Source organism: Narcine bancroftii, chromosome 8, assembly GCF_036971445.1.
Source record: "Narcine bancroftii isolate sNarBan1 chromosome 8, sNarBan1.hap1, whole genome shotgun sequence".
Taxonomy (NCBI): Eukaryota; Metazoa; Chordata; class Chondrichthyes; order Torpediniformes; family Narcinidae; genus Narcine; species Narcine bancroftii.
The window spans coordinates 72,626,901-72,646,337 of NC_091476.1; the positions used below are offsets into that span (position 1 = coordinate 72,626,901).

The window sequence follows — 19,437 nt, forward strand, 5'->3', positions numbered from 1 at the left end:
CTGTCACGGTGGCCAGTGGAGAGCTCGCCATATAACACGATCTTGGGAAGGCGATGGTCCTCCATTCTGGAGACGTGACCCATCCAGCGCAGCTGGATCTTCAGCAGCGTGGACTCGATGCTGTCGACCTCTGCCATCTCGAGTACTTCGACGTTAGGGATGTAAGCGCTCCAATGGATGTTGAGGATGGAGCGGAGACAACGCTGGTGGAAGCGTTCTAGGAGCCGTAGGTGGTGCCGGTAGAGGACCCATGATTCGGAGCCGAACAGGAGTGTGGGTATGACAACGGCTCTGTATACGCTTATCTTTGTGAGGTTTTTCAGTTGGTTGTTTTTCCAGACTCTTTTGTGTAGTCTTCCAAAGGCACTATTTGCCTTGGCGAGTCTGTTGTCTATCTCATTGTCGATCCTTGCATCTGATGAAATGGTGCAGCCGAGATAGGTAAATTGGTTGACCGTTTTGAGTTTTGTGTGCCCGATGGAGATGTGGGGGGGCTGGTAATCATGGTGGGGAGCTGGCTGATGGAGGACCTCAGTTTTCTTCAGGCTGACTTCCAGGCCAAACATTTTGGCAGTTTCCGCAAAGCAGGACGTCAAGCGCTGAAGAGCTGGCTCTGAATGGGCAACTAAAGCGGCATCGTCTGCAAAGAGTAGTTCACGGACAAGTTTCTCTTGTGTCTTGGTGTGAGCTTGCAGGCGCCTCAGAACGAAGAGACTGCCATCCGTGCGGTACCGGATGTAAACAGCGTCTTCATTGTTGGGGTCTTTCATGGCTTGGTTCAGCATCATGCTGAACCACTATCTATAATAGCACTTGTAAAAACACAATGCTGGAGAAATTCAGCAAGTCAAACAGTGTACTTTATACAGTAAAGATAAAGATATACTACCTTCATCAAGGTCGGTGACAACATGATCCCACCACCAGACGCATCTTCCCCTCGCCTCCCTTTTCTGCCTTCTGTTGGGAACATTCTCTCCATAACTCTCGTTCACTCATCTCACTCCACCAATTGCCCCCTGGCACCTTCCCTGGCGACCACAGGAAGTACCACACCTGTGCCCACACCTCCTCCCTCACCGTTATTCAGGGTCCCAAAGAGTCCTTTCAAGTGAAGCAGCATGTGTATCCACAGGAGTTATCGACTGAATCCAGTGCTCCCTCTGTGGCCTCCTCTCCATTGAGGAGACTGGACTCAGACTAGGAGGTCGCTTCGCTGAGAACCTTCACTCTGTCCGCATCAGTGACAGGGATCTCCCAGTGGCCAACCACTTGAATTACACATTTCACTACCACGCTGACATGTCTGTCCATGGCCTCAAGCACTGTCCCACCAAGACCATCCGTAAATTGGAGAAGCTTTAACGTCGACTTCTCCGGTTTCTGCTAACCTACTCTCCATTCTTCCTTCCTTCCTTCCCTTACCCTTTGTCTTCTTTCCTCCAGTTTTCTACCCTCTTCCTTTTCCATTCACAGAGTCATCCCTCCTCCCCCTGCTTGCTGCTTCCTCCATTATCCTCCGGGCTTTGGGACTGTGCTCCTCCCCTGCCGCTCCCCCCTACCTTTTTGTTTGGGTGCCTGCCTACATTTTTTCATACCTTGATGAAGGGCTCAAGCCCAAAACATCGGTGATGTATCTTTATCTTTGCTATATAAGTACACTGTTTGAGCCACTGTTTCTCCAGCATTTATTTACTTCAACCACAGTGTCTGCAGACTTCTGTGTTTTACTATTGATTGAACTTCCATGAATTATATGAAAGCATTTGATAAGAATTGTCATGAGATACTATTGCTTGAAGCTGAGCAGCATGAAACTGGATGTATGTTATTCACCTAAAAGGCAGATGTTTAAATTGGCAGGCTGTGATGCGGTGTCCAAGTAAAATCTATGTTGACACTATAAATCCATCAGGTAGTTCAATTTCTGCTGTGTACCCTGTCACAATGTTTCAATTTAGAAAAGGATATAATTATGGGAATTCAGCAGTAGAAACAAGGCCTGAATTTTCCTTGTAGAAATCAGACATTATAAAGGTCAATGATACCCACTTTAGCTGCATAGGCAAAGCAAGATTTGTTTTTCTCTCTGATGTTAAGTTCACCCAGCTTCGATAATAGAGTGCCATAATTCATTTTCAAATGTCATGGGCAAAAAGGGAAAAAATTCAAAGAAATTAATTTATGTTTTCTGCTCCATGACATACTTCTCTGAAAGACAAGTGCATGAAAATGATCATCAGCACTTGTCCAAAGATGCCTAATTTCCCTTAAGAAGAATGGTTCACTGAGCAAGACACCTTTGGAGCAATAAACCCACAAGAGTCAGTGGCTTAAAGAGAAGCAGGATACAGGTGGAATGAAGTAAACAGATTGAAGGGTGAATATATTTATCAGTCCGCAATCCAATTTGATAATGGAAAGCAACATATTCCCTGACCCATATATTTCATGAGGTAATTTTTTAAAGTACTTTAACCCTAATGAGCAAGTTTCAAAATATTATGCTAAATTTATTTAAATGAAAATAACTTCATTTATTGCATGTTTCTTAACTTATTTGAATGCTTACAAAGTAAAATTTCTTGTTAAGAAATAAGAATAATTGAGATCTTACATATTTAACTTACCTTTCACTGTTCTAGATTCAGATATGTCAGTGACTCCATTCTATGAGTTTGACGGAAACAAAAATGCTTGCTGTTTCGTGGAAGTGTGCTGCTGGCTTTCTTTTCTTCTAGAACAGTGTTTCTTAATCTTTTTTCCCCCTCACATAGCACCTTAAATCATCCCTTACTAACCACAAAGGTGCCCTGTGGTTAGTGTGGGATTAATTAAGGCAGTGTGTGAGTGGGGGGGGAAGGGTTGAGAACCACTATCCTAGTACAGAGCAATATATTCAAAAAAATCTTTTCTCGCTTGGAAAAGCAACAAAGTTAAGAAATTATCATCCTATTTCAAAGTTTGTTGATCATTTTTTTCTGGCTGAAATTAGGATCTGATGCAGGATGTAATAAAAGGAATTTCTACCTACACTAGGTATTACATTGAAGGTGCTATGAAGCTTGAAGTAAATATATATTGACAATTTATGATATCAGCATGAAAAAGAAGTTAGATAATCAGTTAGTGTGTGGAACTTAGTAGGTATTATCATTCTTCCTGCAGGCAGTGAGAATGCTGAATGACCAAAGGAACTGCTCGCATGAACCATCTGAGACTCTGATATTCATGAAGCACCATTTATTTATTTGTTTCAAATGAAATACATGTCCTTCATATGGATTGTCTGCCTGTATGTGTGTCATGTCTGGTTGTGTATCTGCATGTTTTGCACCGAAGTCCAGAGAACACCATTTTGTCGGGTTGTACTTGTACAATTAGAGGACAAGAAACTTGAATTGTATGTACTTACTTATTGTCATGTGCACCAAGATACAGTAAAAAAAAACTTAGCTTTTCCTATTTTCCTTAAATTCTTCACAACAGATTGTTAAGTTCACTCATTTCATTAAATGTTATTTCTTGAAGAGTACTTCATTAAGAGCAAGGCTTTCAAATTGCTGAACCAAAACATGTCAAGTTGTTAACAGTATCTAGTCAGTAACAAGTTCCACAAAATGCATTCCTTCCCATGAACTAAAGACAAAGAAATTAAGAAATAGGTCAGAGCACCAATAATGAAAATAATGAACTATGTTCATCGCTTTTTTGATAAAAAATTAGATTTCTTAACATTTCTCATTGCATAGATATACATTCAACTTGATAATTAGTGTAATATTATTAAATATATATATATTTTCAACAAATTGACCTGAATGGTTTTCTGTATTTGCATTCCAACCTCAGTTCCCTTGCACACTTGTCCCAGAATCAGCTCTTTTTGAACTGTTTACCATCTACCCTTAATGATTTCTCCTATTCATCTCTTCCTTGAGCCTTGGTCTGTACCAGAAACCCCATTCTTTCCTGGAGTCTTACACAGTCTGAGAGCTATGTAATCAAGGTGTGCAAAAAAAACTCATGCTCCTGGGTAACTGGAAGAGGCAGGTACCTGTGAACACAACAGATGGGAGATTCAGCTCCCATGCAGCCATGAAAGGGATCAAGAAGATAGAGGCTTCGCCAGGAAGGGAAAGGTAAAAATAGCAGCACATCTGACCTCATTGAGCAGCCCACCTTCCAGAAACAATAACTTCCACACTGGAAGAACAATCCAGCTCATAACAACCAACATGATGGAAGGACTCAGCAGCTTAGTCCTTGTGAGGTAATATAAAGTTTACAAAGAAAGTTGAAAGAGAGCTCTTAATTATAGATCTTACAGAAAATCATTTTAATCAGTTAACACTTCTATTTCAAAATAAAACAGTGCAATTGGAAGAATATTTTAAAAATCAGATTTTGTGTCTGGTCTGCTTTCAAAATGGTTTTAGAAAGGTTCACAAACAATCAGCCAATCCTATAATCTGGATGACAATTCCACAAGTTAAAATTTTATCAGATGGATATGTAATGCATGTTCTTAAATTGAATCGATTTTTTGCCAGCATTACAGACAAATTTGATCAGAGTTTTTTTATAATCCCATTATACACAACTGTGGACTTGCTGGATGAATTATTTGAATGAGTGGGCATGGTATGAATAGACATCTTTAAGTGGTCGCTTATATAAAGTATTTGCCAGTTATCATCCTCTAAAATAAAATGCCTAGTTAGCAACTGTAATGTTAGTAAAGTCTTTTTAAAAAAAAACGATGTCTGAAAATATTTCCAGTTGCACAAAATGAATGAATGCTTCATGTTCATTTAACACTATCTCATTGTAGACATGTCAATTAAATCAACCATCAGTGAAACAAACAAAAAACATCAGTTTCTCTTCAAAAATATATTTGTCACCAGTCCCAGAAATATCATACTCATGGAAACATTCAGCACAGAAACTAGCCCTTTAGTCCTCTAAGGCCACTCCAACCTACGTTCAAACCTTCTACAGGTACCTCAACTTGCAACCGATGCATCTGACATCCATCCGCGCATACAACCAAAATTTTTTTTAAAGAAAAAATATAAAATTTACATGGATTATGTTGTATTTGACAAACTATAACTGGGATACAGAACACGTAAGAGCCAAAATGTGCATACTTACCTTGTTAGTCGACGTCCCAGGGTCTGTAGTCTGGGCACGGCCATCTTGATTCCTGTGTGCATATGGAATCAAGATGGCTGTGCCCAGCTTACGGATTCCAGAAACCCAACTAACAAGGTAGGCATGGACCAGAATGTGGAAAGATTCACCAAGGATGATCGACAAATTCAGGTAGCTTTAAGTTGCTATCATCAAATCTATGATGAATAAAAGATATGATTAAAAAGTTTGTTTTAAGACTTCGTACTCCATGCGCATGGGCAAAATTCTGACTTACATCCATTTCAAAATACGAATGATCCTTCGGTCCCAATTACAGTTGTAAATCGGAGAGTACCTGTATTTTATTCTCCCACATTCCCATCATTGCTCCTCAAGATTCTACTCTTGGGGCAATTTAAATCCTACAACCCATACATCATCAGGAATTTACTCTGTGCTCTCCAAAGCTATCGCAATTATTGACACCTGTACATGGACCAACCTGCGTTGACAATGGCATCAATTTCCAGCTTTGTGATGTCCTCCTGCAGGAGTGAAATCTTTTCATTCAGGACATCATCCTTATTGTAGGATGTTACTGGCTGTTTTAGCTTTTCTTCTGCAAAACAAAACGTAAACAAAAGTGGAATGATGTAGAATCATGACTGTGTTACTCATCAGTGCTTTCAACTATTTTCTGAATGGAAGACACTTGCTGAAAGAAACACCAAAAAAATGACAACTGGCTTCATACCCCATAGAACAGACAACAGTGCAACACTTGGACCCACCATATTGGCGTGAAACACGAAAGTCTGCAGATGCTGTGACTGTAGTTAAAAAAAATGCTGGAGGAACTCGGGTCTAGACTCCTCCTCCTCCATTCTTTCCCTTTCTCTCTGCAGTCTCTATTTAGAGGCCTTCCTGTTATTTGCTTATACCTTGAAGGGGGTCAGGCCCAAAATGATATTTTTCTCTTATGAACACTGCGTTTTTACCACCCTAATGATACCAATCTAAACTAACCCCTTCTGACTGGACATAGTCCATATCCCTCTATTCTCTGCCTGCTCATGTGTCTGTCAAAATGTTGCTGTATCTGCTTCTCCACCTTCGCTGGCATTCCAGTCACCTACACTCTATGTGTTAAAAAAAAAGCCTCACAATTTTTTCTGAAACATTTCCCCTCTTACCTTAAACCTCTGGCATTTGACATTTCCACTCTTATCAATCTGTCTATGCTTCTCATAATTTTGCATGCCTCTGTCAGGTCACCCCTCAGTCTCCAACCTTCCAAAGTAAACAATTTAAAATTGTCCAACCTGATTTCAGATTTATTGTCAGAGTACCAGCGGTGTTGGTTAATTGGGTGTAAATTGGCAGCACAGACTCGTGGGCCAAGGGGGGCGTGGCAAGATGGCGTAGGGAACAGACGTGCCTTCCAGACCTCTCCTGACTCTGATTTATTGTTTTGTCTTTAAGTGCCCGTTAAAGTTCTTTTAAAAGTTTATAAATAATAAGGTGTTGGATTAGTGCCCAATGGTTTATATGCAAAAAAAAAGGTAAAATAAAACATCAACAGACTGTTAAAAAAACTACATTTTCCGAAATTGTCTGAGCCTACTTGTTTACAAGAAGCCAGGACTCAGCGTAGAATGGATCCAGAGGAAGACGTACAGAGTTCGGCATTGAAACTCCGTTTTAAGCCAGTGAGGCTCTTTGAAGGTCGCATTCAACAGCTTTCAGACCAAAGAGCTGGACGGGTGCCAGTATTTCACACAACGGCCACTGTGAGTGCTGTTACTCAGACTTTGACAGTTGAATCAGCTGGGGCGCCACCAGCTGGAGAGTTAAAGAGCTGTCATTCGACTGCTACAGTGGTGGCGCTGCAAAATGCATCTTCAATTATAACGGTTTTTCCAGACATCGATTCAGTGAAGATGATTAAAGAGATTTGGCTTAAAGATACCTCTGATCTTCAGTCTCCTGGCATTGCTGGGGGGACTTTGAGAGGGATTTTTATACGAAGTCAAACTGCTAGAAAAGATACTAAATTAAGGGAAGGGACAGAAGATCCCATGGTCTCTAAGGAACAGCAAGACCCCATTATGCCTGAATCTACTTCTGTTGAAATGTCTGTTAAGGATCTTGAAGATATATTCTGTATCGAGTCACTTAGCTAATTTTCCAAGATTAATGCGATGGCGGAAGTCATTAATGGAGCTTTTAAGTTTGAAACCATTGAAAGATTTGAAATGTGTGATCAAGGTTTAGTCGATGCACAGGATCAACTGCAAGATGAAAATAGAATAATTGAAACATTGCAGATCCAAAATAAAAATTTAGCAAAGAAGGTTGATTATTTGGAGAATCAATCTAGACGGAACAACATGAAAATTGCTGGTTTGCCAGAAGGCATAGAAGGACCAGATCCAAGAAAATTTTTTACTGAATGGATTCCACGAGTGTTAGGACAGGATAAATTCCCTGAAGGTTTAATACTGGAACATGCTTATAGAGTTTTAAGAAGAAAATCTTTTTCAGGACAGAATCCAAGATCTGTTTTGATCCGTTGTTTAAACTATTGTGACAGAGAGACAATTTTATGTACGGCTATTAGAAATGCCCAGCAAAATAGATCTCCTTTGATGGTTCAGAATAATCCTGTTTTCTTCTATCAAGATTTGAGTCAAGAAATTATGTTTCAACGACGCGAATTTAATTCTGTGAAAGAACGGTTGTGGAAAAAAAGACATAAGGCAACATTCAGGTATTCTGCGGTACTGAAGATTTTTTAGGATGGAAATTAGCCAAAGTTCTTTGACAATCCTAAAGAGGTTATGGACTTTGCTTAGTCTCTACCAATCATGCAGTTTCAGGAACGATGTAGTCCTTCAAGGTCTCCAAAGAGAGTAGAGATGTAAGGTGGGATCCAGATTTTTAAAAGAAATGGAAGTAATGGTGACCGAAGTGATAACGTTGATTTTTAAAAAATAAATCTTTTATCTTTTTTTTAGAAGAGTTTAAATAGTTTAAATAATGATGATAGTTTAATGAAATGGGAGTTGGGAGAGGGAACTGGGTGGGCACTAGTTTCCAGAAGTCATCAGCTACCTGTGAGTTATCTCACACCCAATATTTTGGGGGAGTTACCGCTTTGGGCGGTTTAAACAGGAGGAGGTAGTTGTGACCTCCGACCTGTTTTTTTTTTCTTTTTAATTTTTGGGTTAAGAAGTGAAGGTTTTTTTTTATTATTTTTTTTAATAAATTTTATTTTAACTCTTTTTGTTTTCTGATTGTAATTGAGAGGGAATTAGGAGGTTTTTTTTCTCTCCTTTTTTTCTCTTTTTTTGGGGGGGTTTCTTTTCTCTTTTTTCTTTCTTTTTTGAGAGGATGATGTCACAGAAGATAATGTCAAAAATTGAGGATGTTGAATTAGATGAAGAGGAAGATGAGGGGAAAGGTGATAAGAAGAAAAAGAAGAAAATTAAGTACAAATACATTGAGGGAGAAGAGTTTAATAAAATTAAGTTAATTTCGATAGAGAATTTTGAAGATGTTATAAATAAAGAATATGGAGAATTTTATAAGAGTTTGAACCTTTTTTTTCTTTTTTTTATATAAGGGGAGGGGAAGGGAATAAAAAGTTTATCTGATTGTTTTTCTAAGGGATGTTTTTGTTCTCTCGATGAATTATAAAGGAAACTTGGTATTAATGGAAATACTGTATTTATGTATTATTAATTAGGATTTTTTTGTATAACAGATATGTGGTTGATATATGATTTTAATATTTGAACTTAGTTTTAAAGTGGATTTCATTTGTTAAATACATGTATTATGTTTGATTTAAATATATGTTTAAGGGTATTATTTTAGTATTGATATTTTTTTTGTTGTTAGTAATTTTTTTCTTTGTTGTTAAGTTTTATCCTTTTTTTTTGTAAGTGGGGTTTTTTCTATTTTATTTACAACATTATTAATTAATTCTTCACTCTTTATTTTGGGGGGAGGGTTGGACTAATTTTAAATTAGATGATTAATGTTGTGTTATAATTATTGGGGGGGTTAATTTGTGTAGTTTAATGATGTAGTATTCTAATTTTTATTATCTTATTTTTTATTATTTCTTTAAATGTAATTTTTATTTTATTCATGTCATATTTTAAATCAAAAAAAAAGACTCGTGGGCCAAAATGGCCTGTTACTGTGCTGTATATATGTATGTGTACATATGTGACATCACATACAATCCTGAAATTCTTCTTTTCTGTGGGTGAGGTAGAATTATCACTTAGTGGTAGTGCAAAACAAAAACTATACCCAATTTACACATATAAACAAGTAAATAAATGTAAACAAACTGACTGTGCAATACAGAGGAAAAAAAATCAATAAAGTACAAAAGTGCAAGTCCTTAAATGAGTCCCTGATTGAGTTAGTTGTTGAGGAGTCCGATGGTGGAGGGGGAGCAGCTGTTCCTGAACCTGGTGGTGCGAGTCTTGTGGCACCGAGACCTCTTTCCTGTTGGTAGCAGCAAGAACAGAGTATTTTTTAACCTCTCCTTATAGCTAACACACTCCAATCAAGGTTACATCTTGGTGAACCTCTTCTGAGCCCTCTACAAACAGTAAGAACCTGATGAACAAGGTGTGAATTGTATCACCCTGCACAACAAATAGGAGGAGCCAAAAAATCTACAATAATGAGCATTGAGCATATATTTATTCCAAATGGGAAATCAGCTCCCCGCCATGGTGTGTTGGCTCCTCCATAGGCAATGAGAAAGCAGGTACAGTAGAAGTCCAAAAATCCGGACGCCAGAAATCCAAACCATCTGATAATCTAGACTTTTCAAAAACTCTCAAACTTTTTTAATTTAGTGGGCTTTTTTGTGCACACGCGTGAGTGAGCACCACAGATGCACAGTGGCAACAAGCAACCATGCTTGTTGACTTTATTTTTCTTTAAAACTGCTCCCAGTTCATTTTCATTTGAGTGGAACTGTCACTTTAAGAGAACAAATCAAGCTGCAAGCTTTGGAGACTGACTGTGGGCATCAATATTTATGCATAGTGAATAAGAATGGAAGTGTCATGGAATATATGGAGTTTAAGGAGAAGGAGGTGCTTGCTGCCTTGCAACGAATAAAGGTAGACAAATCCCCTGGACCGGATATGATATTCCCCTGCACCTTGAAGGAGACAAGAGCTGAAATTGCAGGGCCCCTGACAGATATATTCAAAATGTTCTTAGTCCCAGGGGAGGTGCCGGAGAATTAGAGGGTGACTCATATTTTGTTCCTCTGTTAAGAGTAGATTTTACTCCAAGAGTAAACCAGGCAATTGTAGGCCAATGAGCCTGACATCAGTAGTAAATTACTTGAAGGATTTCTGAGAGATAGGATATGTAGTTATTTGGACCATCATCAGCTGATTAAGGATAGTCAGCATGGATTTGTGTTATGTTTAACAAATTTTAGAGTTTTTAGAATTTTTTGAAGAAGTTACCAGGAAGGTTGATAAGGGAAAGGCCGTGAATGTTGTCTCTATGGTCTTTAATAAGGCTTTTGACAAGGTTCCACATGAGAGGTTGGTTCAGAAGGTTAGGACACTAGGTATACATAGAAAGGTTGCAAACTGGATTCGAAAATGGCTTGGTGGAAGAAAACAGAGAGTAGTGGTGGATGGTTGCCTCTCAGACTGGAAGGTCTGTGTTGAGGGGTGTGCCTCAGTGTTGGGACCATTATTGTTTGTTATCTATATCAATGACCTGTTGATAACATGGTGAATTGGATTAGTAAGTTTGCTGATGACAAAGATAGGAGGTGTTGGCTGTCTGGAAGATTTTCAAAGCTTGCAGAGGGATCTGGACCAGCTGGGAAATTGGGCTAGTAAATAAATGGCTGATGGAATTTAATCCAGATAAGTGTGAGGTGTTGCACTTTGGAAGAGCGAATAAGGGTAGGATGTACACAATAAATGGTAGGCCATTGAGGAGTATGGAGGAGCAAAGAGATCTGGGAATACATATATATTTTCCCTGAAGGTGGCGTCACATGTGGGCAGGGTTGTAAAGAAAGCTTTTAGCATCTTAGCCTTTATAAATCAAAGTACAGAGTATAGATGTTGGAATGTTATGTTGAAGTTATTCAAGTCATTGGTGAGACCAAACTTAGAATATTGTGTGCAGTCCTGGTCACCCAGCAGCAGGAAAGACATCAATAAGATTTAGAAAGAGTGCAGAGAAGATTTACTAAGATGTTTCCAGGTCTTCAGGAGTTGAGTTACTAGGAAAGATTTAACAGGTTAGGACTATACTCCTTGGAACAAAGAAGAATGAGGGGAGACTTGACTGAGGTTTATAAGATTATGAGAGGTATAGATAGAGTAGATGTAAGAAGGATGTTCCCACTTGGATTGGGGGAGACAAATACTAAAGGTCATAGCTTTAGGCTGAAAGGGAAGAAGTGTAAGGGATCATTAGGAGAAAGTTTTTCACTCAAAGAATGGTAGGTGGAATGAGATCCCATCTGATGCAGTTTCAATCTTGAGTTTTAAAAATAAATTGGATAAATACATGGATAGGAGAGGTCTGGAAGGTTATGGAATGAGAGCAAGTCAGTGGGACTAGCTAGTTTTATTGATCGGCATCAAACAGAAGGGTTGAATGGCCTGTTTTTATGTGCTGTAACGTTCTATGGTTCAAGCCTATTTTTGTGATGTCCTGCTATATTTTAAGTCCGCTAGTGTATTGCCCACATAGTGAGCTGTTTTGGTCAGTCCAAGCATGTCTGGGGATGCACTTGGTGCAGGTGTAATGCCAATGTTGTCTTAGGTCTGGGCATGCATGGCATTTAAAGATGTTGTTGAGAATTTTCATGGCAACTGCAGAGAAACAAACTCCATCCAGCTGATTGACAACATGCTTGAAGCATCCAAAACCACAAAATGCAATGTGTCATTGAAAATTCATTTTCTACATTCGCACTTGGACTTCTCTTCTGCTGGACTGGGGGGGGGTTGAGAGTGTGGTGGAGGTGCTATTTTAAATTGATTCCCCGTGTTGTCGACCCCCTGGGGGTCAATATCAACCACTTTGGAGACCCCCAAGATAGAAGTTGTCTATTATATTCCTCGATTTCTTTTAAGGAACCAAACCATTTGAAAAAAAATGTGTTGTCCAGTGTAATCTGCATTTGTAAAGAGTGCAGAGCTCACAATCTCTAAACACACTCAGCTTTAAGAGGGTAAACTATCAGAGAAGGTATTCTTTGAAAAAAAGAATACTTTTAAAGATTAAAATCCATATTTTATGTGTGCCCATGTCACCTAATAATCCTCTCCTCAACCCAGGACAACATTCAGCCTTCATTATCGTGAATCCAAGGAAAGCATCCAGTCCAGATGGAATATTCAGCTGAATATTAAAAATCTATGCTGATCAACTTGTCAGTGTATTCATGGATATCTTCAACATCTCACTCTGCCAGGGCACCATACCCATCTGTTTCAAACAGACATCTTTTGTCCAAGATGGGTGTGGTTACCTGCCTAAATGACTGTCGATCAATGGCACTCGCTATACTGACAATAACCACGCCAGCAGTGCGAGTATAAGACAGCTTTAATAAACTAATATATACACTAAGAGGTCTTGTCTCTCTGCAAGACTAACCAGGAAGGCTAGACTGTAGCTCTGGACTGCTTTATAATGCAAGGTCACCGAGATGACCCCTGGTGACCTAGTGGTGTAATTACATATCACCACACTCGCATCAACAGTGAAGTGTTTTTGAAAGGCTGGTGTTGAAGCATATTAGCTCCTGTCTGAGCAGCGACATGGATCCATTCCAATTTGCCTATAATATCAACAGTTCTATGACATATGCCATCTCATTGGCCCAACACAAAGCCCTCGAACACCTGAACCACAATCTCTTTGTCAACTACACCATCATCCCCTCAAAATTGATCAGCAAACTCCAAGACCTGGGAGTCAACACCCCACTGTGGATTTCCTCACCTCCAGACCACAATCAGTGAAGATTAGTAAGAACAGCTCCTCCACAATCTCCATCAGTGACGGAGCACTAAAGGGCTGTGTTCTTTGTCCCCTGCTCTACTCACTTTACACCTTCAACTGGGTGGTTCGGTACAACAACAACACCATCTACAAGTTTGCTGACAATACCAGGGAATGGGTTATATAAAAAGAGGCGAAGAGTCAGCATACAGGAGGGAGATTGAAAACTTGGCTGAATGGTGCACCCACAACAACCTCGCATTCAATGTCAGCAAAACCAGCTGATCGTTGACTTCAGGAAAGGAAAATGTGCAATCCAGTGATCATTTAGGGATCAGAGATGACCTAAGTTCTTGGGAGTAACTATCTTGGAGGATCTTTCCTGGACCCAAAACACAAATGGCATCTTGAAGAAAGCACATCAGCGCCTCTACTTCCTCAGGTGTTTGCAGAAGGTTTGGACTGACATAGGAAACTCTGGTAAATTCCTATAGATGTGTTCTTAATTCTTCTTTTTATCTCATTAAATTCTTGTAATTGCCACTCTTTCACTGATTCCATATATTCTTTAAAAAAAGATATATCCATTGTCTTGCCTTTCTCTTCTCCATTTCTTTCTGTTCTTCTTCCTCTGGGTTGACCATCTGTTGTTTCCTTGTTTTCTTTTTACCCTCTTCTTTCTTGTTGTCGTTATTTTCCATGCTCTGCACCTGTTGCTGTGTTGCAGGTGTCTCTCTCAGCTGTGGAGATCGACTCTGCAGCTGTTCCCCCTTCCCGTCAGTGTGGTTTTTTTTCACGCACGACTCCTCGCGCATGCGCGGTTGCGCACTTTTACTCGGCTCTGCGAGCCATTTTTGTAGTCCCGAGCCCGGGACTTCCACTGACCTGAGGGAGCGGGCTTCTCTCTCCGCGGCGGGCCTCCTCGGACAGGTAAGGCCTTCACCTTCTTCTTCCGACATTCTTTCTTCTCTTCTTCCCGTTGTTTTTGACTTTTCTCTCTTCGCTCCCATTTTCTTCTCACCTTTATTTTTACTTTGTTTTAAATTTTAATCTTGTACCTTTGTGTTTTGTGCGTTTTTTTTTAACTTTTCCGGAGAGGGCTGGAATTCCCTGACCGGCCACCATCACGTGACTCCTCAATTCCTATAGATGTGTGATGGAAAGTGTGCTGACTGGCTGCATCACGATCTGGTTTGGGGACATAATTGACCCCGAGCATAAAGCCCTACAAAAGGGAGGTGGACACACCCCAGGACATGAAAGGCAAAATATTCTCCACCATCGAGAGCATCCGCAAGGAACACTGCCACAGAGAGCAGCAGCAATTATCAAGGATCCACACCACCCACCACATGCTCTGTTCTCGCTGCTGCCGTCAGGAAAGAGGTGTCGGTGCCACAATTCTTGCACCATCGGATTCAGAAACAGCTACTATCCTTCCACCATCAGACTCCTCAACAACAAACTCAATGAGGGACTTATTTAAAGACTCTGACTTTTGCATTTGATTGATTTTTTTCCTCTGTATTGCCCAGTTTGTTTACATTTCTTTATTTGTCTACATGTGTACATTGAGTCAGTTTGTTTATGCACTGCCAATAAATGGTCATTCTACCTTGCCCACAGGAAAAAGAATCTCAGGGTTGTATGTGATGTCATGTATTGTACTCTGACAATAAATCTTAATCTTATATACTGTCACATGGACAAGGTTATCTTTGCAGTGCCATGAAACTGGACTTAAAACTACCAGGTTTATGCTTGGGTGACGAAATAACTCACATGAAAGGAAGCTACTAGTGAATTTTCAAGGAGCAAAATTAATGAACACCATTGATCTCTGGCAGTTTTTATGTTAGGCCTTAATCTCAATTTTAAATGAATTTTTTATTTTGGCAATATGCAAGCAGTATGATTTATTTTTCCCAAGAATGTAATACATGGAATCTATCACTTGGAACACAGAACTCAATAGCAACCTGTTCTGCTATCTATATAAAATCTGTTCCTTGAGAGCAATATCATTTTAAGTTCTGAAGAATTTTTTTTACATGTTTCCTGAACTGTGAAATCTCTTGATTACAAGACTGTAATTTAAACTACATTTGAATGGTTCTCCTAATGGTTTCCGTTAAACCTTCCATAAGCAATTTGATCACATTAATAATGACTTTACATGCATTTATTTAACACTTACCAAACTCTGGAAGCCTATTGATCATTACCAAATGATAAAAGAGAATCTGTAAGCAGTTAAACTAGTGTTCATTTTGCATTTCAGCTTAATAGTGGTTTAATGAAATTCTAATCGTTTTTCTTAAAATTCTTTTCTTTAATGCCAAGTTCAATAAAAGTTCACTTGAGCAGTTGTACAAATATTAGAATAGTTGCTGATTCTGAATTTATTCCTGAAGAATTTTAAAAATGAAAATGGCATTCTGTTAAATGGAGTTTGATTTGAATCATAATCTGACCCATGCGAATATAACAGCATCAGAAACCCTGTCAAATTTCCACAGAGGTGTGGTAGAAAGTGTGCTGACTGGCTGCATCACAGCCTGGTATGGGAACACCAATACTTGAGCGAAAAGCCCTGCAAAAGGTAGTGGACACGGCCCAGGACATCAGAGACAAAATCCTCCCCACCACTGAGAACATCTACAGGGAACTCTGCTGATGGAAAGCAGCAGTGATCATCAAACAGCAGGAAACATCACCCAGCACATGCTCTGTTCTCACTGCTATCATCAGGAATGAGGTATCGATGCCACAAGACTCGCACCCCCAGGTTCAGGAACAGCTGCTCCCCCTCCACCATCAGACTCCTCAACGACAAACTCAAGCGAGGACTCATTTAAGGACTCTTACTTTTGCACTTTAGTGATTTTTTTACTCTCTCCGTATTGCACAGTTTGTTTACATTCATTATCTGTTTACAGTTCTTTATTTGTTTACATGTGTATGTTATGTGCATTTTTTTTGCACTAACAATAAGTGGCAATTCTGCCTCGCCCTCAGGAAAAAACAATCTCACAGGCCTGTATGTAATGTCATGCATGTATTCTGACAATAAATCTGAAATTTCCTTTCAATGCTGCACCTTTAGAAGTTGTTGAGGGGAAAGAGGGTCATAGTAAATTTTATTAGTCCTCCAAGACAGTTTCTTGGTTATTGCAACTGAAATCAATGGGGGTTCAAGAAGAAAATACTTCAATTGTTACATCTCCTAAAGCTGATTGTGGTTATTGAAGGTCATCATCCCGGACCAACAACATCATTTCCAGATTTCAGACTAGTATCCTGGGGCCAATTATTTGTGATATTTTATCAAGGACCTGTCTTCCATCATATGACATAAACATTCATTCCCTCTTCCAACCATATCGCAAAGGATTAATTTTAAAAATAATAATCATAGCAGCCCACTTCTGATATTTTGCATTCTCATCCTGCACAAATCTTGGACGATGAGATGACAAGGAGTCAATTGATTTGGAAAATTTCTAACATCAGGTAATGCATAATTGAATCAAAACTGAATTAAAAGCCAACCAATGCTTTAGAAAGTTTACTGATTGCAGCTAGTAAAAAAGACTATTGTATAGCTGTTTACATGCAACCACAGAAATAGTCCTGTGAAGCTTGTGGGGGAATAGATTAAAAATAGGTAACAGGAGGCTGCTGGATTTTGGGGTGGGGAGAGAGAAAAGTTAAGTGGAAGAATGTGTATTTAAATGAGGGAATGATACGTTAGAACAGTGTTCTTTTATCAATGATTGATTCTTCCCAGAACAGCCTTCCTGAGAAGGGCTTAAAAAATGGTAATAGTTTTTTTGAAATTATGGGAGGTAATAAATCTTCTAATATGAACAGAATTTTTTTAAAAAAGGAAGATAAAGAAATAATATTAAAATGTAAACTTGAGAATCCATTCTCTTTCCGTTCAATAACTCTGGATAAACATAGCATCTTGTCTAATGATCAAAAGTCCTATATTCACACAGTAATATACTGATGGCATAAACTGACTGATCAACAGGCTGTTACACTTGTCTCAGTGCACTTCAAATACCAAGAATGACACAGGATTCCTATTTTCAATCTGCATTGAAATTCCTGCCATTCTAAGTATGCTGCACATTGAGTAAAAGGATTATATGCCTATTGTTAAGAATACATAATAGGTGTACGGATTAAGTACCATTACATAAATATTTCATCTGAATGGCACTGTCAGAGGAAGGGTGCCCAAGAAGAGAAGGGTGAGCTGCCTCAACAACTATTGCCCAATAGCACTCACATTCACTCTAATGGAATGCTTGGACAGATTGCTCATGGCCAGAATTAGCACACCCCTAAATAAAATACTGGACCCACTGCAATTTGCTTACTGTCACAATGGAACAACACTAGCTCTCCACTCAGGTCTGGATCACCGAGAAAACAAAATCTCAGGAAGGAGTCAGGAGAAAACAAACCAGTCCTTGTCAAGGGGTCAGTAGTGGAGAGGTTCAAGAACTTCTAATTCCTGGGTGTCAACATCTCCAAGGATCTGTCCTGGAGCCTCTATGTCAATGCAATCAGGAAGAAGGTTCACCAGCAGTTATACTTCGTGAAGTGTGTGAGGCAATTCGGTACGTCATCAAAGACTTTTCAGAACTTCTAAAATGTACCGTGGAGAGTATTCTGGCTGGTTGCATCACTGTCTGGTGCGAAGGTGCCAACACTCAGGACAAGAAAATGCTCCAGAGGATTGTTAACTTGGCCTGAAACATCACAGTCTTCACTCCATCAAGGACATCTACAAGAGGCGGTGGTTTAAGAAAGCAGCCCCACCACCCAGGTCATACCCTCTTCACTCTGCAACCATCAGGAAAAAGGCACAGGAGCCTGAAGACAAGAACTGTTTCTTCCCATCCGCCATCAGATTCCTGTATGATCAATAAACCACAATGACACAGCTTTACTTTTATCTTTTTCTTGCACTATTTAATTTATTTGGTAAGATTATTTATATACATGTTTGCACCTCGATGCTGCCGCAAAGCAACGGATTTCGTGACATGCTCATTACAATAATCTCTGATTCTGATGAAAATGTGTGAAATGGTAGTGAAATTTTAAAAAGTTAAGAGGACTGTGGAAAAAATTGATCGTATCATGTTTCACATCGTCCATACAGTATCAAACGTGGCAGGGAAATCCATAAGGTCTTGTGGTCTTCAAACTTTTTCTTTCCACTCATATACCATCTTAAATAATCCCTATGCCAAAGAGTCTGTGATTAGTAAGAGATTACTTAAAGTGGGGAAAAAAGGTTTGAGAACCACTGCTCTCGACCCAATTGTTACTGAAATATTTGGCCTGAGAAAAATTGTCATTGGCCCATTTCCTTTGGAGTTCTGAAACTGTGCACATGAGGAATGATTAAAACAGTGGTTTTCCAACTTTTTCTTTCCACTCACATACCACCTTAAGTCATCCCTCACTAATCACAGAGCACCTAAGGCACCTTCTTCTTGGCTTCCATCAGTCGTGATCGACCATGGGTATACCACTTCTGGTAGTCACCGGTTTGTTTAGCAGCATCGACTGTGGCTCTGGAGGTGAGTCCTGGAATGGCAGACTCTAGCACACTTGCTACAACTATAGGGCACTGTTGTCGTCCACTGTGATCTTCACTCCTCAAACTGACTCAAGATCCCTCTTTCGTCTTGCTCTAGGTGTTGATGAACAGTACCTCGACATTTGTTGTGGTCATCTGCTGTATCCATCCAGCACTCTGTTATTTTCAAGGCTTTCACGTCACGTTTGCAGAGGTCCTGGAAGCGAAGCTGGGGTCGACCAACATTCCTTTTGCGTATTGTTCGTTCTCCTTAGATTATTTTAAGTAATCCCAATGGCAGAGGGATTGAATACATGTGAGATTGTCTGATCTCGGAAGCTAAGCAGCCTCAGGGCTGGTCAGTACTTGAAGAGGAGAACGCTGAGGAACACTGAGTGCTGTAGATTTCTGTGAGGGGCACTGGACAAAGTGGTGACTACCTGTCTGCCTTATGGTAGGGAAAAGTCAAAGAATTTCATCTAGGCTACATTCTAAGGGTCGTGTTACGCCACAATATTAATGGCCATTCCAAAAGGAGAACATGGCTACCATATTATTATGTAAATATGCTCCGGGGTCCTGGAGAAACGCTATCCCGTCTTTACCGTGCGAGCATGGTCTGAACGATAAATAATGGTGATTTGACTTGATTTTTGATAGAAAGG

General features: G+C 39.6%; 1 protein-coding gene across 3 annotated transcripts in view; it reads right to left on the reverse strand.

Annotated features, from left to right (window-relative positions):
* Window positions 1-19,437, reverse strand: part of LOC138740839 (ADP-ribose glycohydrolase MACROD1-like) — a 1,018,717-nt gene that overhangs the window by 978,870 nt on the left and 20,410 nt on the right. For all 3 annotated transcript variants that reach the window (XM_069894037.1, XM_069894038.1, XM_069894036.1), the window contains exon 3: window positions 5,645-5,761. In XM_069894037.1, coding sequence (XP_069750138.1) covers window positions 5,645-5,761 — 117 coding nt within the window. The remainder of the gene's footprint in view (window positions 1-5,644; window positions 5,762-19,437) is intronic.